Source organism: Coregonus clupeaformis, chromosome 11 (genome assembly GCF_020615455.1).
Source record: "Coregonus clupeaformis isolate EN_2021a chromosome 11, ASM2061545v1, whole genome shotgun sequence".
Lineage (NCBI taxonomy): Eukaryota > Metazoa > Chordata > Actinopteri > Salmoniformes > Salmonidae > Coregonus > Coregonus clupeaformis.
The window spans coordinates 21,154,072-21,173,386 of record NC_059202.1 but is presented as its reverse complement, the minus strand read 5'-3'; the positions used below and the strand labels follow the sequence as shown (position 1 = coordinate 21,173,386).

The 19,315-nt window shown below is 46.7% G+C and overlaps 1 protein-coding gene across 3 annotated transcripts in view; it reads left to right on the top strand.

The window, feature by feature from the left end:
- The window catches only part of LOC121576524 (mitofusin-1), a 33,762-nt gene that overhangs the window by 5,549 nt on the left and 8,898 nt on the right, over positions 1–19,315 (top strand). For all 3 annotated transcript variants that reach the window (XM_041889729.1, XM_041889728.1, XM_041889730.1), the window contains exons 7-14: positions 2,360–2,467; positions 13,096–13,249; positions 14,134–14,201; positions 15,497–15,618; positions 15,937–16,063; positions 16,286–16,390; positions 16,571–16,673; positions 18,504–18,730. In XM_041889729.1, the coding sequence (XP_041745663.1) occupies positions 2,360–2,467; positions 13,096–13,249; positions 14,134–14,201; positions 15,497–15,618; positions 15,937–16,063; positions 16,286–16,390; positions 16,571–16,673; positions 18,504–18,730 (1,014 nt within the window). The remainder of the gene's footprint in view (positions 1–2,359; positions 2,468–13,095; positions 13,250–14,133; positions 14,202–15,496; positions 15,619–15,936; positions 16,064–16,285; positions 16,391–16,570; positions 16,674–18,503; positions 18,731–19,315) is intronic.

Genomic DNA, 19,315 nt, shown 5'->3' with positions numbered 1-19,315 from the left:
TTGTGTGGCGTTGGTGGATGGAGCGAGACATGATGTGCTCAATTGGATTCAGGTCTGGGGAACGGGCGGGCCAGTCCATAGCATCAATGCCTTCCTCTTGCAGGAACTGCTGACACACTCCAGCCACATGAGGTCTAGCATTGTCTTGCATTAGGAGGAACCCAGGGCCAACCGCACCAGCATATGGTCTCACAAGGGGTCTGAGGATCTCATCTCGGTACCTAATGGCAGTCAGGCTACCTCTGGCGAGCACATGGAGGGCTGTGTGGCCCCCCAAATAAATGTCACACCATGACTGACCCACTGCCAAACCGGTCATGCTGGAGGATGTTGCAGGCAGCAGAACGTTCTCCACGGCGTCTCCAGACTCATGTCTGTCATATGTGCTCAGTGTGAACCTGCTTTCATCTGTGAAGAGCACAGGGCGCTATTGGTGAATTTGCCAATCTTGGTGTTCTCTGGCAAATGCCAAATGTCCTGCACGGTGTTGGGCTGTAAGCACAACCCCCACCTGTGGACGTCGGGCCCTCATACCACCCTCATGGAGTCTGTTTCTGACCGTTTGAGCAGACATGACACCTGCTGGAGGTCATTTTGCAGGGCTCTGGCAGTGCTCCTCCTTGCACAAAGGCGGAGGTAGCGGTCCTGCTGCTGGGTTGTTGCCCTCCTACGGCCTCCTCCACGTCTCCTGATGTACTGGCCTGTCTCCTGGTAGCGCCTCCATGCTCTGGACACTACGCTGACAGACACAGCAAACCTTCTTGCCACAGCTCGCATTGATGTGCCATCCTGGATGAGCTGCACTACCTGAGCCACTTGTGTGGGTTGTAGACTCCGTCTCATGCTACCACTAGAGTGAAAGCACCGCCAGCATTCAAAAGTGACCAAAACATCAGCCAGGAAGCATAGGGACTGAGAAGTGGTCTGTGGTCACCACCTGCAGAACCACTTCTTTATTGGGGGTGTCTTGCTAATTGCCAATAATTTCCACCTGTTGTCTATTCCATTTGCACAACAGCATGTGAAATGTATTGTCAGTGTTGCTTCCTAAGTGGACAGTTTGATTTCACAGAAGTGTGATTGACTTGGAGTTACATTGTTGTTTAAGTGTTCCCTTTATTTTTTTGAGCAGTGTATATGTAGCATGTGTAAGGGGGATTAAGGGGTTGTAACTTTAACTGTCAGAATTGGTATGTTAACTGACAGTAAAGGAGGTGTTTTCTTGTAAGGAAGGGGAGGATGTTTTCTTTCCAAAGCTTGTTATAGTCGTCAGTGCTAGGATACGGCCGGCTCCATTTTGCTCCATCGCTCAGGCCCAGCTCTGTTTGTCTTATTCACGTTATGTCAGGGCACGTAGTCAATCACTGGGCTCTCGTTATCTGTGCCCAATCTCTTCAAGGGACAAGCCCTGTTTCCCCCTCTCATCACCCACCATTTTGACTATGCACCCTAGGATGCCCAGCCTCTGTTGATTTTTCAATCACAGAACCCTAGAGATTGTAAGTACTCTATAAAGTACATTCGATTAGCATTATTCGACTGTGATAATGCGATGCACCTGGACACTTGTTACACAGATGAAGTGAAATAAGCATTTTGTTCTGGTTTAGTTTAGGAAGTAAACTCAACTGTTTGATAAACAACAGACAATAACAGTGTTTCAATGAATGGAGCCCTTTTCTAGCTTATTAGCTATGTCATGACCTACAGTATCTTCGTGACCCTTTACAAACGCCCTTGACAAACTCTTATCTCCTTCCCCGATAGACTGTGTGAAAGTGTGTACTGCACATTCTCTATAGTAAAGGAGTGTTTATGTATGTGGGTCACCTGCATGCACACACATACATGCTGTATTTACACAGAACTGCATTGGGACACCTTTATCTCTGAATTGTTTGTAAAGGTTAAACACCTGGGGAAGTCTGGTGTAGGCTGTAAAGTTTAACTCCATGCAAATAGCCCTGGCAACGAGGTTTCCAGCTTCACGTCAGCCAGCTTTCTGTGCCCTTGCGGTCTGTGCCCTTGCGGTCTGTGCCCTTGCGGTCTGTGCCCTTGCGGTCTGTGCCCTTGCGGTCTGTGCCCTTGCGGTCTGTGCCCTTGCGGTCTGTGCCCTTGCGGTCTGTGCCCTTGCGGTCTGTGCCCTTCCGTCTGTGCCCCCTCCTCCAATATCTATACCCCAGTCTCTCTTCCAACTGTCCTGTCAAATTAAGTCAATAAAATACTGAAGGAGTTCGGAGTTCTCCTCAGAAAGAAATAGAAATAAATGCAAAATAAAGGTTAACACAACACTTTGGAATTAATAAGACTTAATTAGTGCACTAACTATTCCTGACCTTGCATTTTTCTTGTTTTCCAGGAGAAGCATTTCTTTCACAAGGTGAACGAGAAGCTCTCCAAACCCAACATCTTTATTCTCAACAACCGCTGGGACGCCTCAGCCAATGAGCCAGAGTACATGGAGGATGTGAGTGACTTACCAACAAATAACTGGGCATTAATAAAAGTTTAGAATTAGTCAAATTAGCCACAGGTCCTGAAGTGGAAATTACGTTTATTGCTCCAGTAGGACAATAATCAGAAGTGTGTGTGTAAATGACATTTATGGACAAAAAAAAAAGTATTAAAAGGTGTATATAAAAAATATTAACAGGGTAAATAACTCCAACCACCCATTTGCCTATTCACAACCTATAGTAATCTAATTTCACCCCATTTAAAAAAATAAAAATAAATAAAAATAAAAAAAACTTTCTGTGCATTTGCAGAGACATTCTGGATTTCTGGCAATTGCTCTGTGACATCACTGGGGGGAACCACTGAGTGCACTGGCATTGCACACATTTACATTTGAGTCATTTAGCGGACGTTCTTATCCAGAGCGACTTACAGTAGTGAGTGCATTTTTAGGTCATGTAGCTATCCTATGAAGATATTTCCCAACAAAATGTTCTGACACAATAGCCCAGTAGTCAAATTACATATCACGTTTTGGATCATTTACAGATGTCGATAGTGATAAACAGATGACAAGGTGATTTGCAAGGTATAGGCCTATTCATCACAAAATATAAACTCAGCAAAAAAAAGAAACGTCCCCTTTTCAGGACCCTGTCTTTCAAAGATCATTCGTAAAAATCAAAATAACTTCACAGATCTTCATTGTAAAGGGTTTAAACACTGTTTCCCATGCTTGTTCAATGAACAATTAATGAACATGCACCTGTGGAATGGTCGTTGAGACACTAACAGCTTACAGACGGTAGGCAATTAAGGTCACAGTTATGAAAACTTAGGACACTAAATAGGCCTTTCTACTGACTCTAAAAAAACACCAAAGGAAAGATGCCCAGTGTCCCTTCTCATCTGCGTGAACGTGCCTTAGGCATGCTGCAAGGAGGCATGAGGACTGCAGATGTGGCTAGGGCAATAAATTGCAATGTCCGTACTGTGAGACGCCTAAGACGGCGCTACAGGACGGACAGCTGATCATCCTCGCAGTGGCAGACCACGTGTAACAACACCTGCACACGATCGGTACATCCGAACATCACACCTGCGGGACAGGTACAGGATGGCAACAACAACTGCCGGAGTTACACCAGGAACGCACAATCCCTCCATCAGTGCTCAGACTGTCCGCAATGGGCTGAGAGAGGCTGGACTGAGGGCTTGTAGGCCTGTTGTAAGGCAGGTCCTCACCAGACATCACCGGCAACAACGTCGCCTATGGGCACAAACCCACCGTCGCTGGACCAGTCAGGACTGGCAAACAGTGCTCTTCACTGACGAGTCGCGGTTTTGTCTCACCAGGGGTGATGGTCGGATTCGCGTTTATCGTCGCAGGAATGAGCGTTACACAGAGGCCTGTACTCTGGAGCGGGATCGAGGTGGCCAGCGACGAGCCCGGATCTCTTATCCCATTGAGCACGTCTGGGACCTGTTGGATCGGAGGGTGTGGGCTAGGGCCATTCCTCCCCAAAAATGTCTGGGAACTTGCAGGTGCCTTGGTGGAAGAGTGGGGTAACGTCTCACAGCAAGAACTGGCAAATCTGGTGCAGTCCATGAGGAGGAGATGCACTGCAGTACTTAATGCAGCTGGTGGCCACACCAGATACTGTTACTTTTGATTTTGACCCCACCCTTTGTTCAGGGACAGGTTAGTCACATGTCTGTGGAACTTGTTCAGTTTATGTCTCAGTTGTTGAAATGTTATGTTCATACAAATATTTACACATAACGCAGTTGACAGTGAGAGGACGTTTCTTTTTTTTGCTGAGTTTATTATTTACTTTTATTTGTTATTTTGCGTGCGCTCTCAGCCAGAGCGACTTAGAGTAGTGAGTGCAAACATTTTCGTAGTGGTCCCACGTGGGAATCAAACCATGCCGATCATAACAGCTGTAATATCACACTGGGAGGGATTATTGAAGATACTCTTTGAAGAGGTTGGGTTTCAAATTCCGGCAGACGGGCAGGGACACTGCTGTCCTAGCTTCAGGGGGAAGCTGGTTCCACCATTGGGGTGCCAGGACGGAGGAGAGCTTGGACTGGGCTGAGCGGGAGCTGCCCTCCCGTAGGGGTGGGAGGGCCAAGAGACCAGAGGTGGCAGAACGGAGCGCTCGGGTTGGTGTAGGGTTTGAGCATAGCCTGAAGGTAGGGAGGGGCAGTTCCTCTTGCTGCTCCATAGGTAAGCACCATGGTCTTGTAGTGAATGCACGCTTCGAATGGAAGCCAGTGGAGTGTGTGTGGAGGAGTGGGGTGACATGAGAGAACTTGGGAAGGTTGAACACCAGGTGGGCTGCAGTGTTCTGGATAAGTAGCAGGAGTTTGATGGCACAAGCGGGGAGCCCAGCCATCAGCGAGTTGCAGTAGTCCAGACGGGAGAGGGAAAAGTACCTGGATTAGGACCTGCGCCACTTGCTGTGTGAGGTAGGGTTATACTCTATGGATGTTGTACAGCGTCATGCCAAGGTTCTTTTGCGCTCTGGGAGGGGGACACAGTGGAGTTGTCAACTGTGATGGAGAGGTCTTTGAGCGGGCAGGCCTTCCCCGGACGAAAGAGCAGCTCCGTGTTCTCGAGGTTGAGCTTGAGGTGGTGGGCTGACATCCAAGTTGAGTTATCTGCGGGGGGAGGGGAGAAAAGTAGTTGTGTCATTCACATAGCAATGATTGGAGAGCCCATGTGAGGATATGAGTGACTTGGTGTATAGAGAGAAGAGGAGAGGGCCTAAAACCGAGCCCTGGGGGACACCAGTCGTGAGAGTATGTGGTGCAGACACAGATCCTCTCCACGTCATCAGGTAGGTCCGGCCTGCCAGGTAGGATGCAATCCAAGAGTGTGCAGAGACTCACATCCCTGAGAGGGTGGAGAGGAGGATCGGATGGTTCACGGTGTCGAAGGCAGCGGATAGATCTAGGAGGATGAGAACAGAGGATAGAGATTTAGCTTTGGCAGTGCGGAAAGCCTCTGTGGCACAGGAGCAGTCTCGGTTGAGTGAAACGTCTTGAAGCCTGACTGGTTAGGGTAAAAAATATTGTTCTGAGAGAGTTTGTCAGAGACCACACGCTCAAGTTTCTTTTTACATCAGAGGAGTTGGGTTGGTTTCTTAAGGGTTGGGTTCAATTTCCCCTTCTCAAAAAGTCGGCTACTTCTAATAAAGTTAACAAAGCACTTGCTAGTGTGGGAAATTGGGCCTGGCTCGCAGTCGGTGTTCCAATTCATTCCAAAGGTGTTCGATGGGGTTGAGGTCAGGGCTCTGTGCAGGCCAGTCAAGGTCTTCCACACCAATCTCGACAAACCATTTCTGTATGGACCTCGCTTGGTGCACAGGGGCATTGTCATGCTGAAACAGGAAATGGCTTTCCCCAAACTGTTGCCACAAAGTTGGAAGCACAGAATCGTCTCGCATGTCATTGTATGCTGTAACGTTAAGATTTCCCTTCACTGGAACTAAGAGGCCTAGCCCGAACCATGAAAAACAGCCCCAGACCATTATTCCTCCTCCACCAAACTTTATGGCACTATGCATTGTGGCAGGTAGCGTTCTCCGAACCCAGATTTGTCTGTCAGACTGCCAGATGGTGAAGCGTGATTCATCACTCCAGAGAACGCGTTTCACTGCTCCAGAGTCCAATGGCAGCGAGCTTTACACCACTCCAGCCGACGCTTGGCATTGCGCATGGTGATCTTAGGCTTGTGTGCGGCTGCTCGCCTATTTCATGAAGCCCCCAACGAACAGTTATTGTGCTGACATTGCTTCCAGCGGCAGTTTGGAACTCGATAGTGAGTGTTGCAACAGAGGACAGACAATTTTTACGAACTTCAGCACTCGGCCGTCCTGTTCTGTGAGCATGTGTGGCCTACAACTTTGCGGCCGAGCCGTTCTTGCTCCTAGACGGGGGGGAAGGAAGGAAGGACTAGTGGTGATCAACAGCTCACGCCCTGTTGTAAATCAAAGGAGAACATTCAGGCTGCGGCTTCAAGATTAACCAATGGAATGTTCTTTGTTTTCAACATACTTTTTCCTGCTGAAACCTTTAACGCGTTCAAAAGAGAATACTGGAATAATATTCCTAACTTAGAATGTGGGGAATCGAGAGTTGCACCCCTCAAAAAACCTACACTCGATCCCTCCGATGTCAACAACTACAGACCAGTATCCCTTTCTTTTCTCTCAAACTCTTGAGTGTGCCGTCTATAGCCAACTCTCCTGCTATCTCTCTCAGAATGACCTTCTTGATCCAAACCAGTCAGGTTTCAAGACTGGTCATTCAACCGAGACTGCTTTTCTCTGTGTCACGGAGGCTCTCCGCACTGCTAAAGCGAACTCTCTCTCCTCTGCTCTTATCCTTCTACACCTATCTGCTGCCTTTGATACTGTGAACCATCAGATTCTCCTCTCCACCCTCTCCAAGTTGGGCATCTCCGGCGCGGCTCACTCTTGGATTGCGTCCTACCTGACAGGTCGCTCCTACCAGGTGGCGTGGCGAGAAGCTGTCTCCGCACCACGTGCTCTCACCACTGGTGTCCCCCTGGGCTCAGTTCTAGGCCCTCTCCTATTCTATCTATACACCAAGTCACTTGGCTCTGTCATATCCTCACATGGTCTCTCCTATCATTGCTACGCAGACGACACACAATTAATCTTCTCCTTTCCCCCTTCTGATAACCAGGTGGCGAATCGCATGTCTGGCAGACATATCAGTGTGGATGTCGGATCACCACCTCAAGCTGAACCTCGGCAAGACGGAGCTGCTGTTCCTCCCGGGGAAGGACTGCCCGCTCCATGATCTCGCCATCACGGTTGACAACTCTGTTTCCTCCTCCCAGAGTGCAAAGAACCTTGGCGTGACCCTGGACAACACCCTGTCATTCTCCGCTAACATCAAAAATAGTGACCCGATCCTGTAGGTTCATGCTCTACAACATTCGCAGAGTACAACCCTACCTTACACAGGAAGCGGCACAGGTCCTAATCCAGGCACTTGTCATCTCCCGTCTGGATTACTGCAACTCGCTGTTGGCTGGGCTCCCTGCCTGTGCCATTAAACCCCTACAACTCATCCAGAACGCTGCAGCCCGTCTGGTGTTCAACCTTCCCAAGTTCTCTCACGTCACCCCGCTCCTCCGCACACTCCACTGGCTTCCAGTTGAAGCTCGCATCTGCTACAAGACCATGGTGCTCGCCTACGGAGCTGTGAGGGGAACGACACCTCCTTACCTTCAGGCTCTGATCAGTCCCTACACCCAAACGAGGGCATTGCGTTCTTCCACCTCTGGCCTGCTGGTCCCCATATCTCTGCGGAAGCACAGTTCCCGCTCAGCCCAGTCAAAACTGTTCGCTGCTCTGGCACCCCAATGGTGGAACAAGCTCCCTCACGACGCCAGGACTGCGGAGTCAATGACCACCTTCCGGAGACACTTGAAACCCCACCTCTTTAAGGAATCCCTGGGATAGTATAAAAGTAATCCTTCTACCCTACCACAATTTTTTTTAAATAATAATAATAAAATGTATAATAAATAAATAAAATATATATAACAAATGAAAATATTTTTTTTATATATATATATATATATATATTAATAATAATTAGCCAGTGGGACAACCACTTTACATAATAAGGTGAATGCACCAATTTGTAAGTCGCTCTGGATAAGAGCGTCTGCTAAATGACGTAAATGTGATCTATTGGACACTAAGGTCATTCTGTTTGGTGTTTTGTGATGTCATTAATAATGTTATAAAATAAATACTGTAGCTTGGAAAGTATACCCACTACATGTAGGAATGTTCCATCATATACGTTGTGCATGTAATATGAAAAATTATGAAATTGTTTTTGTTAAGAGGGATGTGATTTGAGAAGCTGTATGAGATCATTGTTTTCCATAAGCTTTGCACAGGGACAAGTCACGCCCCGAGTGAGGTCCGAGAGTGTCAGCCTGACGGAACCGCCCTTTTCGACCAAAGTGTGTAAAAGATGGGTTACGAATTAACACACTTAGACCAGAATAAGTGAAAGCGGCAGCTACACGTTTTTAAATGGTTGGAACTATGGATCTCAACACGTTGTGGAGATAATAAACTCGCCTCCCCGGACGATCACCGGTACGGCTGGTTAGCTGTCCTAAGTAAAGGATCTTCGGAAGCTAATTTAATTAGGCCCATCCTATTATTCTGCTCAAGCCCATCAGTAGGGTACTGGGAACCGTCGATTCGGCTGGCTAGCCTATCTTCGAAGAAGCATCTTCGAGCGAATGGAAGGTAAATCAGTTCTGTAGTTCTGTTCAGGACTACACGACAAGTCATCGGAGACCGGACAACTAGGAAGAAGAGAACAACAGAAGACTTGTTGGAACCTTTTTTGGACAATCTGAGCCTTACAAGCGTGCCGCGAGATGGCCCAACTCGCTTTCCAGGGTGGCGCTGTCCACTGAGATACACGGCGAACCAGGCATTTCACGTGAATACATTCTAGATTTCTTACTCGAAGAGGGCAGCGGTTCGTGTGCCAATGTATGTAATAACTGTAGGTGAGAGTAGTTTCGGAGTGTATCAAGGTTAAGTGTCTCTCTCTCTTTATCTTCCTTTTCTCTTTTAACATTTTAGTCATTTAGCAGACGCTCTTATCCAGAGCGACTTACAGTTAGTGAGTGCATACATCATTTTTAATTTTTCATACTGGCCCCCCGTGGGAATCGAACCCACAACCCATGCTCTACCAACTGAGCTACATCCCTGCCGGCCATTCCCTCCCCTACCCTGGACAACGCTGGGCCAATTGTGCGCCGCCCCATGGGTCTCCCGGTCGCGGCCGGCTACGACAGAGCCTGGATTCGAACCAGCATCTCTAGTGGCACAGCTAGCACTGCGATGCAGTGCCTTAGACCACTGCGCCACTCAAGCATCATTGTTGTCATTCTAAGGACCTGTTTTCTCCAGTCAGTAACCAGTGCAGAGTGTATGTTTATCCTCTGTTCCCATTTTTTAATTAGCTAGTAAATAAATAAACCAATTTGTGTAGTACTGAATCCTAAGGCTCTGCTTTTTACAGATGCAAGGAGGTAACGACTTTCAGAATGATATGATACGAGGTTATGATAAGTTGACTGTTTTTTATAGATGTGATAGGTAAATACCTTTTTTTAGAGTTTAATTCGGGAGATGGGAACTCTTCAAAGAACCACTCTCGTGGTGCCCCAGATACTAATGAGTGAATTGTTACATGATTAATTTAGTAGGGTAACAATTAAACATAGTTGGTTAATTAGAGAAAAGTCTTCAGATGAATGTTAAAGTCACGACACCACATACCTTTTGTGTGTAGATTACAGAAACTATGCAAAGCTGGTGGACATTCTCCTGATTGATGGACCGGGCGTCGCTTGTAATCAACTTGAGCGCCCTCGTCTCCACATTTCAGCGCCAACTTTCAAACTACTAGGATACTGTAGCAACTACTAGAGTACTGTATTGTGGTCGCAGTATTGACAAATGCTACGGTCATTTCAATAAATCAGTAAAGTACTTAAAAAAGAAGTGGCCTACCTTTTTGGCTGGCAGTCATGTTCCAGTAGACCTAAATGCGTTTATGATCCATTTTTCAACTGTGATTATTTTAGCTCCCGACTGTGCATGCATTGCATTGCATTGCATGATCAATGTTTCAAATGTGAAGTGCAAGCCGTTGATCATATAGGCCTGTTGCATATGTGGATGCTCAAAATAGATTTATTTTTATTTCTAGAATCAGATACCTATAAAAATGAATAGGGAGGTCCATCTTAATACTGGTATTAGGTAATCGGGTATCGATTTCATAAATATTCATCCCTTTCCCAGTTTTTATTCTATGGCCTCTGCTATAGTAATACAGTGAAGGGAAAAAAGTATTTGATCCCCTGCAGATTTTGTACGTTTGCCCACTGACAAAGAAATGATCAGTCTATAATTTTAATGGTAGGTTTATTTGAACAGTGAGAGACAGAATAACAACGAAAAAATCCAGAAAAACACATGTCAAAAATGTTATAAATTGATTTGCATTTTAATGAGGGAAATAAGTATTTGACCCCCTCTCAATCATAAAGATTACTGGCACCAGGTGTCTTTTTATACAGGTAACAAGCTGAGATTAGGTGCACACTCTTAAAGGGAGTGCTCCTAATCTCAGTTTGTTACCTGTATAAAAGACACCTGTCCACAGAAGCAATCAATCAATCAGATTCCAAACTCTCCACCATGGCCAAGACCAAAGAGCTCTCCAAGGATGTCAGGGACAAGATTATAGACCTACACAAGGCTGGAATGGGCTACAAGACTATCGCCAAGCAGCTTGGTGAGAGGGTGACAACAGTTGGTGCGATTATTCGCAAATGGAAGAAACACGAAATAACTGTAATCTCCTTCGGCCTGGGGCTCCATGCAAGATCTCACCTCGTGGAGTTGCAATGATCATGAGAATGGTGAGGAATCAGCCCAGAACTACACGGGAGGATCTTGTCAATGATCTCAAGGCAGCTGGGACCATAGTCACTAAGAAAACAATTGGTAACACACTATGCCGTGAAGGACTGAAATCCTGCAGCGCCCGCAAGGTCCCCCTGCTCAAGAAAGCACATATACAGGCCCGTCTGAAGTTTGCCAATGAACATCTGAATGATTTAGAGGAGAACTGGGTGAAATTGTTGTGGTCAGATGAGACCAAAATCGAGCTTTTTGGCATCAACTCAACTCGCCGTGTTTGGAGGAGGAGGTATGCTTCCTATGACCCCAAGAACACCATCCCCACCATCAAACGTGGAGGTGGAAACATTGTGCTTTGGGGGTGTTTTTCTGCTAAGGGGACAGGACAACTTCACTGCATCAAAGGGATGATGGACGGGGCCATGTACCGTCAAATCTTGGGTGAGAACCTCCTTCTCTCAGCCAGGGCATTGAAAATGGGTAGTGGATGGGTATTCCAGCATGACAATGACCCAAAACACACGGCCAAGGCAACAAAGGAGTGGCTCAAGAAGAGGCACATTAAGGTCCTGGAGTGGCCTAGCCAGTCTCCAGACCTTAATCCCATAGATCTGTGGAGGGAGCTGAAGGTTCGAGTTGCCAAACGTCAGGCTCGAAACCTTAATGACTTGGAGAAGATCTGCAAAGAGGAGTGGGACAAAATCCCTCCTGAGATGTGTGCAAACCTGGTGGCCAACTACAAGAAACGTCTGACCTCTGTGATTGCCAACAAGGGTTTTGCCACCAAGTACTAAGTAATGTTTTGCAGAGGGGTCAAATACTTATTTCCCTCATTAAAATGCAAATCAATTCATAACATTTTTGACATGCGTTTTTCTGGATTTTTGTTGTTGTTATTCTGTCTCTCACTGTTCAAATAAACCTACCATTAAAATTATAGACTGATCATGTCTTTGTCAGTGGGCAAACGTACAAAATCAGCAGGGGATCAAATACTTTTTTCCCTCACTGTATGCTGCAGTTGATTGATTGGTTCACCGAGTGACGTCAAAGTCCACTGTTTCAGAACGTCAAACGTCCAGAACGTTCAAAAATACTTTGCAAACTGTTGGTTTTAAAATTCATATCGCTTATTTTGGGGGGATCAAATGTTAATAAATAGAATGAAAAATGTATATTATGGTGCCTGGTGAATGTGTTTCCTTGTTCCATGTAGAGTGCCTTCAGAAAGTATTCATACCCCTTTACTTATTCCACATTTTCTTACAGCCTGAAATCAAAAAATATTTTTTTTTAAAAATTCTCACCCATCTACACACAATACCCCATAACGACAGTGACATTTTATTGAAAATGAAATAAAATATCTTATTTTCATAAGTATTCACACCCCTGAGTCAATACTTTTGTAGAAGCACCTTTTGGCAGCGATTACAGCTGTGAGTCTTTCTGGGTAAGTCTCTAAGAGCTTTGCACACCTGGATTGTACAATATTTGCACATTAGTAAAAAGAACAAAGTAAAATTGCAAAAAAATGGCTACGAAATTAACTTCTTGTCCTGAATATAAAGCGTTATGTTTGGGGCAAATCCAACACGTCACGGAGTACAACTCTTCATATTTTCAAGCATGGTGGCGGCTGCATCATGTTATGGGTATGCTTGTCATTGGCAAGGACTAGGGAGTTTAAGAATAAAAAGGGGGGGGTGTATTCAACTTGATTTTTATGTAGATATAGTTGACCTACTTTACCCTCATGTAAAAATGAAAAACTGCTACTGGGTAATCATTTTACGACCAGAACGGAATGGTCGGGAGAAGCTTCATTTCCAAAAATTCCAAGCTGTCAAAACCATTAGTTTGAGACTGGGTTGTCACCAAAGCTTTTGTATTCATTCGGTATGTCGTAGTTAATTTTCAAAGATTCATTACAAACTCAAAACATTTTTCAACAAGAATGACTATTATGACAATAACTGTGGCCATTTTGCATTACAATTAATCGTTACCCAGAATTCCATGACCATTACAACCCTAGGCTTCAGAGTTTCTGTTATTGCTATGGGCTCTTACCATTGTGGTAATGTTGTAGTAACAGTTCAGTAATGTTCCCCACCTACAGGTGCGCAAGCAGCACATGGACCGCTGTGTCGACTTCCTAGTGGAGGAGCTGAAGGTGGTGGACCGGGAGCAGGCACCCAACCACATCTTCTTTGTGTCAGCCAAGGAGGTGCTCAACTCCCGTATGCAGCGCGCCCAGGGTATGCCAGAGTCCGGTAAGCCCGGCCGGTGGTGGTGGTCAAACCAGGAGGGTGTGTTAGTGGGTGGGTAGCCAAGCATGTGTGAATAGTGGCAAACCATCGTGTCCGCTGTGGTCAAACCAGGTGGTTTGTTTGTTTGGTTGGTAGGTCGGTCAGTGGGTGGGTCAATTGTTGGGTGTGTACTGTGTTGGTGACTGTGTGGACGGATAGGTGGATCGATGGGTGTGTGGGGTGGGCAGGCAGGCTCACTCAGGCCACAGGTTTTGTCCTGTCCACACTGATGGGCTTCTCTAAATTAGATCCAGAGTGTCTCCAAACAACACCTCCCCAGCCAAGCTATAAAACATTCAAACTTAAACTTCACTATCAACTCTGGCTAACACCAGCTACATGGGATCAAGGCACTTATGCAATCCATTGGCTCACATGCTCCAACATGACCTTTTGTTTGGGTGGTGTCGGTCTTGAGCTCTGTTTTTAGCCTGGCGTCCATCTTCTCAGTCTGTGTTGATGTAGTTTATCTGATCCTTTCTAGGTTAAAGGGATATTTCACTTTCTGGAACTTTTAGCTTATTTTCAACGTACCTGTTGCCGTTTCATCCAAATTGTGTTAGCTGGTTATTTAGCAACGTCTAGCATTTTTGGAGAATGTAGCAATGCTAGTGGAATGGATTGGATCAGTTAGCGGTGCGTTCAAAAGCGAGTGGACCAAAGCGGCACCCTGCATAGCGCTTTCCCCGTACTTTTGAGTTCTCTGCTAACTGATACAACAAAAGTGAAATGTTCCTTTTTTTAAAATTATTAAGTTTTGTAGTAGTTTAAAGGCAAAATGGTACTAGACTCCGTTTTGGAGAGATGTGATGTGGTGGTCTTTGGATGACAATGTGCCGTTTTCACAGGTGGAGCTTTAGCAGAAGGTTTCCAGGAGAGGCTCAAGGAGTTCCAGAGTTTCGAGAGGATATTTGAGGCAAGTGTGTGTGTGTGTGTGTGTGCGTCTGTGTGCGGTGTGACGACAACGTCTAACACCACTCGTTCTCAGCCTCCAAATTGTTTAATGATTTTTAAATACGACATCTCTAATTGAATGAAAAAGCAGTATGAAGTAATGAATGTAAAATGAAATGGCAGAATGACAGAACTACAATGACGCATATTCCAAGCAATCAAGATGAAAGTTAAAACAATGTGTAGTCAAGCCAAACAACACCATGGCTGCTCCTCAGGACATGTGGCGCAAGGCATACCAGGTAAACTCTCTCTCTCTCTGAACTTTCTGGCCTGGCTTTGCCAGTGTGACTCTGAACGTGGTGTTGGAGTGATGTGGGAGGAGGGACAGAACTGCGTCTGTGTGTGCTTGTGTTATGGTAGAGAAAATATTAGCAATAGAGTTAATTCCTTGTCTAAAACCCAGCTTAGTTACGCTGCCCCAAAACATTTACCTCTATGGGGTCAGACACCTAAAGGGAAATCTGTGTACTGGATAGGAGGTTAACTATATTATATTCCATACCACTGCAGAGAGTAGTGGTGAACCATTCTAATCACTATCTCTATGGTCCTGTGCTGTGAGAAACACCTAGTCTCTCCATCTCCTCACCGGACTACTAGTCTCTCCACCAATCACGTCTCCAAACCAAGCCCGCCCCGCTAAGTCCCTGCTTAGGCCAATCAATGTGCACATTGCCATCAATCTGCGTCTTCATTGCTGAAGTCTAGATTTACTTAGGCGAGGATCATCCATTTCTTTCAGTTCAAATTTTCATTCTGTTCACTGTCTCGTTTTGTTTCATTCCGTTCTGTTGCCCGCATTCCGTCTCGTCGGAGTTGTTTTATGTTCAGGAAATACTAATCTCCTTTTTCTTAGAGTAGTTTTTCTGTTGTACTGGCTTTTCTCCTATGATTTAGCTTTGTCTTCACTAGCACGTTACTGTGAGCCTAAGAACCAAGGGGCTGTGGGCCTCGAGATGCAGAACTGCTGCCGTAATTCCCCCAACCATTAGTTACGGCAGCAGTTGTATATCTTATTCCTTTTTGTCCCGCCTATACCCTTTTCACTATCGTGCTGACCCCTGACCCCAACCAAACTGTTCTGGCTTCGCATGGTCCTTTTCAGCACAGTTCAAGCAACCATGGTGGATGCTAATGGCGCAATCAGGCCAGCACAGCTTGGTTTGGCTCGGCTCAGTAGATTGAAAAGCCCTGTAGGATGTGTCGCAGCCCCCCCCCCGGTACGGTAACGTGTGTTGTTATGTGGCCTCGCAGGAGTGTATCTCGCAGTCAGCAGTGAAAACAAAGTTTGAGCAGCACACTATCAGGGCCAAGCAGATCACTGAAACGGTCAAATCCATCATGGACGCCATCAACATCGAGGCGGCAGAGAAGAGGTGAGTGTCCTCTGATCCATCCGCTCACAACCCAACCCATCTTCTTCCGGGATGTTCTGTTTATTCAGTCATTTCCAAATGTTTCGGTAGCGCTGACTTTAACTAGTTTGTATGGAAACGGTAACATTTATTATGAGTTAGCATTGTTATCCAATGACTAAGATGTTTTGGTGGGATCCAACAGGGCAGGCACAATACATTTGTACATTTCTAAGTAGTATGTCAGTATTGGACATTGAAACATAAAACCTTTGCACTTCCTGTGGAAGCACTGACTTACTACTTGTCTCACCTTACCACGTCCTGTGCACCATCTAGAGTGGCCTCATTGGAGGACCGTGAGTACCAGATGGACCGTCTGGAGTTTGTGAAGAACCAGCTCCAGCTGCTCATAGAAGACATCAAGAAGAAGATCAAGGCTGTCACAGTAGAGGTGGAGAGCAAGGTAAACCGTGGCCTTCGGATAACATTAATGTTTACAATATGTTTCGAAATATCCTAAAGCCTCTTAACACTGCATGGAATGGCCCTGCAGGGTCATACTGCCAACGGCAATTTATGGATTTAATACCGCACTAATCCTCAATCCATTCCAAGGGTTACTTACCCCAAATGGTAAAAAAAAAAAATTGTTTTAGCCAGGTACTAACACAGCTGTTTTCTCAAGGTGTCCAGCGCCATGGGCGAGGAGATCTGTCGTCTCAACGTGCTCGTCCAGGAGTTCCACTCTGACTTCCACCCCTCGCTCCACATCCTCAAGTGCTACAAATCAGTGAGTTTGATTTCCGTTACACCAATGACTGACACACCGGTCTTCTCCATGAAATGGAAGCGTTGTCACAAATGTAGCACACAGAGCATTTAGGTTAGGAGCATCACGACTCACACATCTCAGTAGTGACCTCTTTCTATGCACTCTGTGACCCTCTGACACCCAACCCTTCCCTTACAGGAGCTCCTGAGCCACATCGAGGAGGGCATGGGCAAGAATCTGGCCTTCCGCTGCTCCAACGCCGTCAACGCCTCCGTGCAGTCCTCCCAGAGAGACATGATCGGTAGGTAGCAGTCCTCCCAGAGAGACGTGATCGGTAGGTAGCGGTCCTCCCAGAGAGACATGATCGGTAGGTAGCAGTCCTCCCAGAGAGACGTGATCGGTAGGTAGCGGTCCTCCCAGAGAGACATGATCGGTAGGTAGCAGTCCTCCCAGAGAGACATGATCGGTAGGTAGCGGTCCTCCCAGAGAGACATGATCGGTAGGTAGCAGTCCTCCCAGAGAGACATGATCGGTAGGTAGCAGTCCTCCCAGAGAGACATGATCGGTAGGTAGCAGTCCTCCCAGAGAGACATGATCGGTAGGTAGCAGTCCTCCCAGAGAGACATGATCGGTAGGTAGCAGTCCTCCCAGAGAGACATGATCGGTAGGTAGCAGTCCTCCCAGAGAGACATGATCGGTAGGTAGCAGTCCTCCCAGAGAGACATGATCGGTAGGTAGCAGTCCTCCCAGAGAGACATGATCGGTAGGTAGCAGTCCTCCCAGAGAGACATGATCGGTAGGTAGCAGTCCTCCCAGAGAGACATGATCGGTAGGTAGCAGTCCTCCCAGAGAGACATGATCGGTAGGTAGCAGTCCTCCCAGAGAGACATGATCGGTAGGTAGCAGTCCTCCCAGAGAGACATGATCGGTAGGTAGCAGTCCTCCCAGAGAGACATGATCGGTAGGTAGCAGTCCTCCCAGAGAGACATGATCGGTAGGTAGCAGTCCTCCCAGAGAGACATGATCGGTAGGTAGCAGTCCTCCCAGAGAGACATGATCGGTAGGTAGCAGTCCTCCCAGAGAGACATGATCGGTAGGTAGCAGTCCTCCCAGAGAGACATGATCGGTAGGTAGCAGTCCTCCCAGAGAGACATGATCGGTAGGTAGCAGTCCTCCCAGAGAGACATGATCGGTAGGTAGCAGTCCTCCCAGAGAGACATGATCGGTAGGTAGCAGTCCTCCCAGAGAGACATGATCGGTAGGTAGCAGTCCTCCCAGAGAGACATGATCGGTAGGTAGCAGTCCTCCCAGAGAGACATGATCGGTAGGTAGCAGTCCTCCCAGAGAGACATGATCGGTAGGTAGCAGTCCTCCCAGAGAGACATGATCGGTAGGTAGCAGTCCTCCCAGAGAGACATGATCGGTAGGTAGCAGTCCTCCCAGAGAGATGATCGGTAGGTAGCAGTCCTCCCAGAGAGACATGATCGGTAGGTAGCAGTCCTCCCAGAGAGACATGATCGGTAGGTAGCAGTCCTCCCAGAGAGATGATCGGTAGGTAGCAGTCCTCGTGTGTGTGACAAGGCAACCAGTCATAAATCAGACTGACATAAATGTTATGGCCCTCTATGATGTTCAGGACTGGGACTATTGCGAGAGAGTGTAAACCAATTGAATGAGTACGCCTAGCGCTACAGGACTGTTCCATATTGCTCGCTTCTCACCCATCTGTTCCTCTCAGATCATTGTGTATTTAGACACTGTTATGGAAAGGAGGACCCCGTTTTTAACACTGTTAAATAGGGTGCCAATTCAGGTTCTACTACATAGCTTCCACTGATCCAGTTCTGTCAAATCTCTGACTTCAAGGAAAGCAGGAAGCATTCAAAGTATTTGGGTCTGATGTCATCTAGACCCCTCAAACTCAACTCTGGACCTTGAAGCGAGTTCCACTGCGTTTTTTTCATTGTTGCCCTCTAATTAGGGACTGATTTAGACCTGGGACACCAGGTGTGTGCAATTAATTATCAGGTAGAACGAGAGAACCAGCAGGCTCCGGACCTCGTAGGGTCAGAGTTGAATACCCCTGATAGACTTGGTGTCAGTGTTTCCTTCTTTGTCATCCCACCACCAGAGAGTCTGCAGCCTCTGCTGCCTCCTGCTGTTCAGAACCAGATACAGACGCTGGTGCCCTGCCACAAGTTTGACCTGACCTACGACCTGAACTGTGCCACGCTCTGCTCGGACTTCCAGGAGAACATAGAGTTCCAGTTCTCGATGGGTTGGACGGCGCTGGTCAACCGCTTCCTGGGGCCCACCAACGCCAATCGGGCCCTCATGCTGGTCGACAAGAACTTCCCGGTAACGCGGATAAGGGGTGGCTCCAGGGTGAAGTTTCCCCTAGGTGCAGATCGAGGATCAGTTTCCTCCACCAAACCATAACCATTGGTGAGGGGGGGGGGGGAATGCAAAACTGACCCACGATCAGTGTGTAGGGGCAACTTCACCCTCCTCCAGTAAGGCATGAGGGCGATGGATGTGTCATCTGTACTGTATTCTGTTGTATGTCATGTAGGTATGCTATCACTGTACTAGATGGTTAATAGTTGTGATGTTGGTCGACAGGACCTTTTCAGGTAACCACAGTTAGAACACATGGGTGGTTGAGTGGTAATGGGTGATAACACTGGCCGGCTCTTACCGCGTGTGCCTACAGTGAGGGGGAAAATAGTATTTGATCCCCTGCAGATTTTGTACGTTTGCCCACTGACAAAGACATGATCAGTCTATAATTTTAATGGTAGGATAATTTGAACAGTGAGAGACAGAATAACAACAAAAAAATCCAGAAAAACGCATGTCAAAAATGTTATTAATTGATTTGCATTTTAATGAGGGAAATAAGTATTTGGCCCCCTCTCAATCAGAAAGATTTCTGGCTCACAG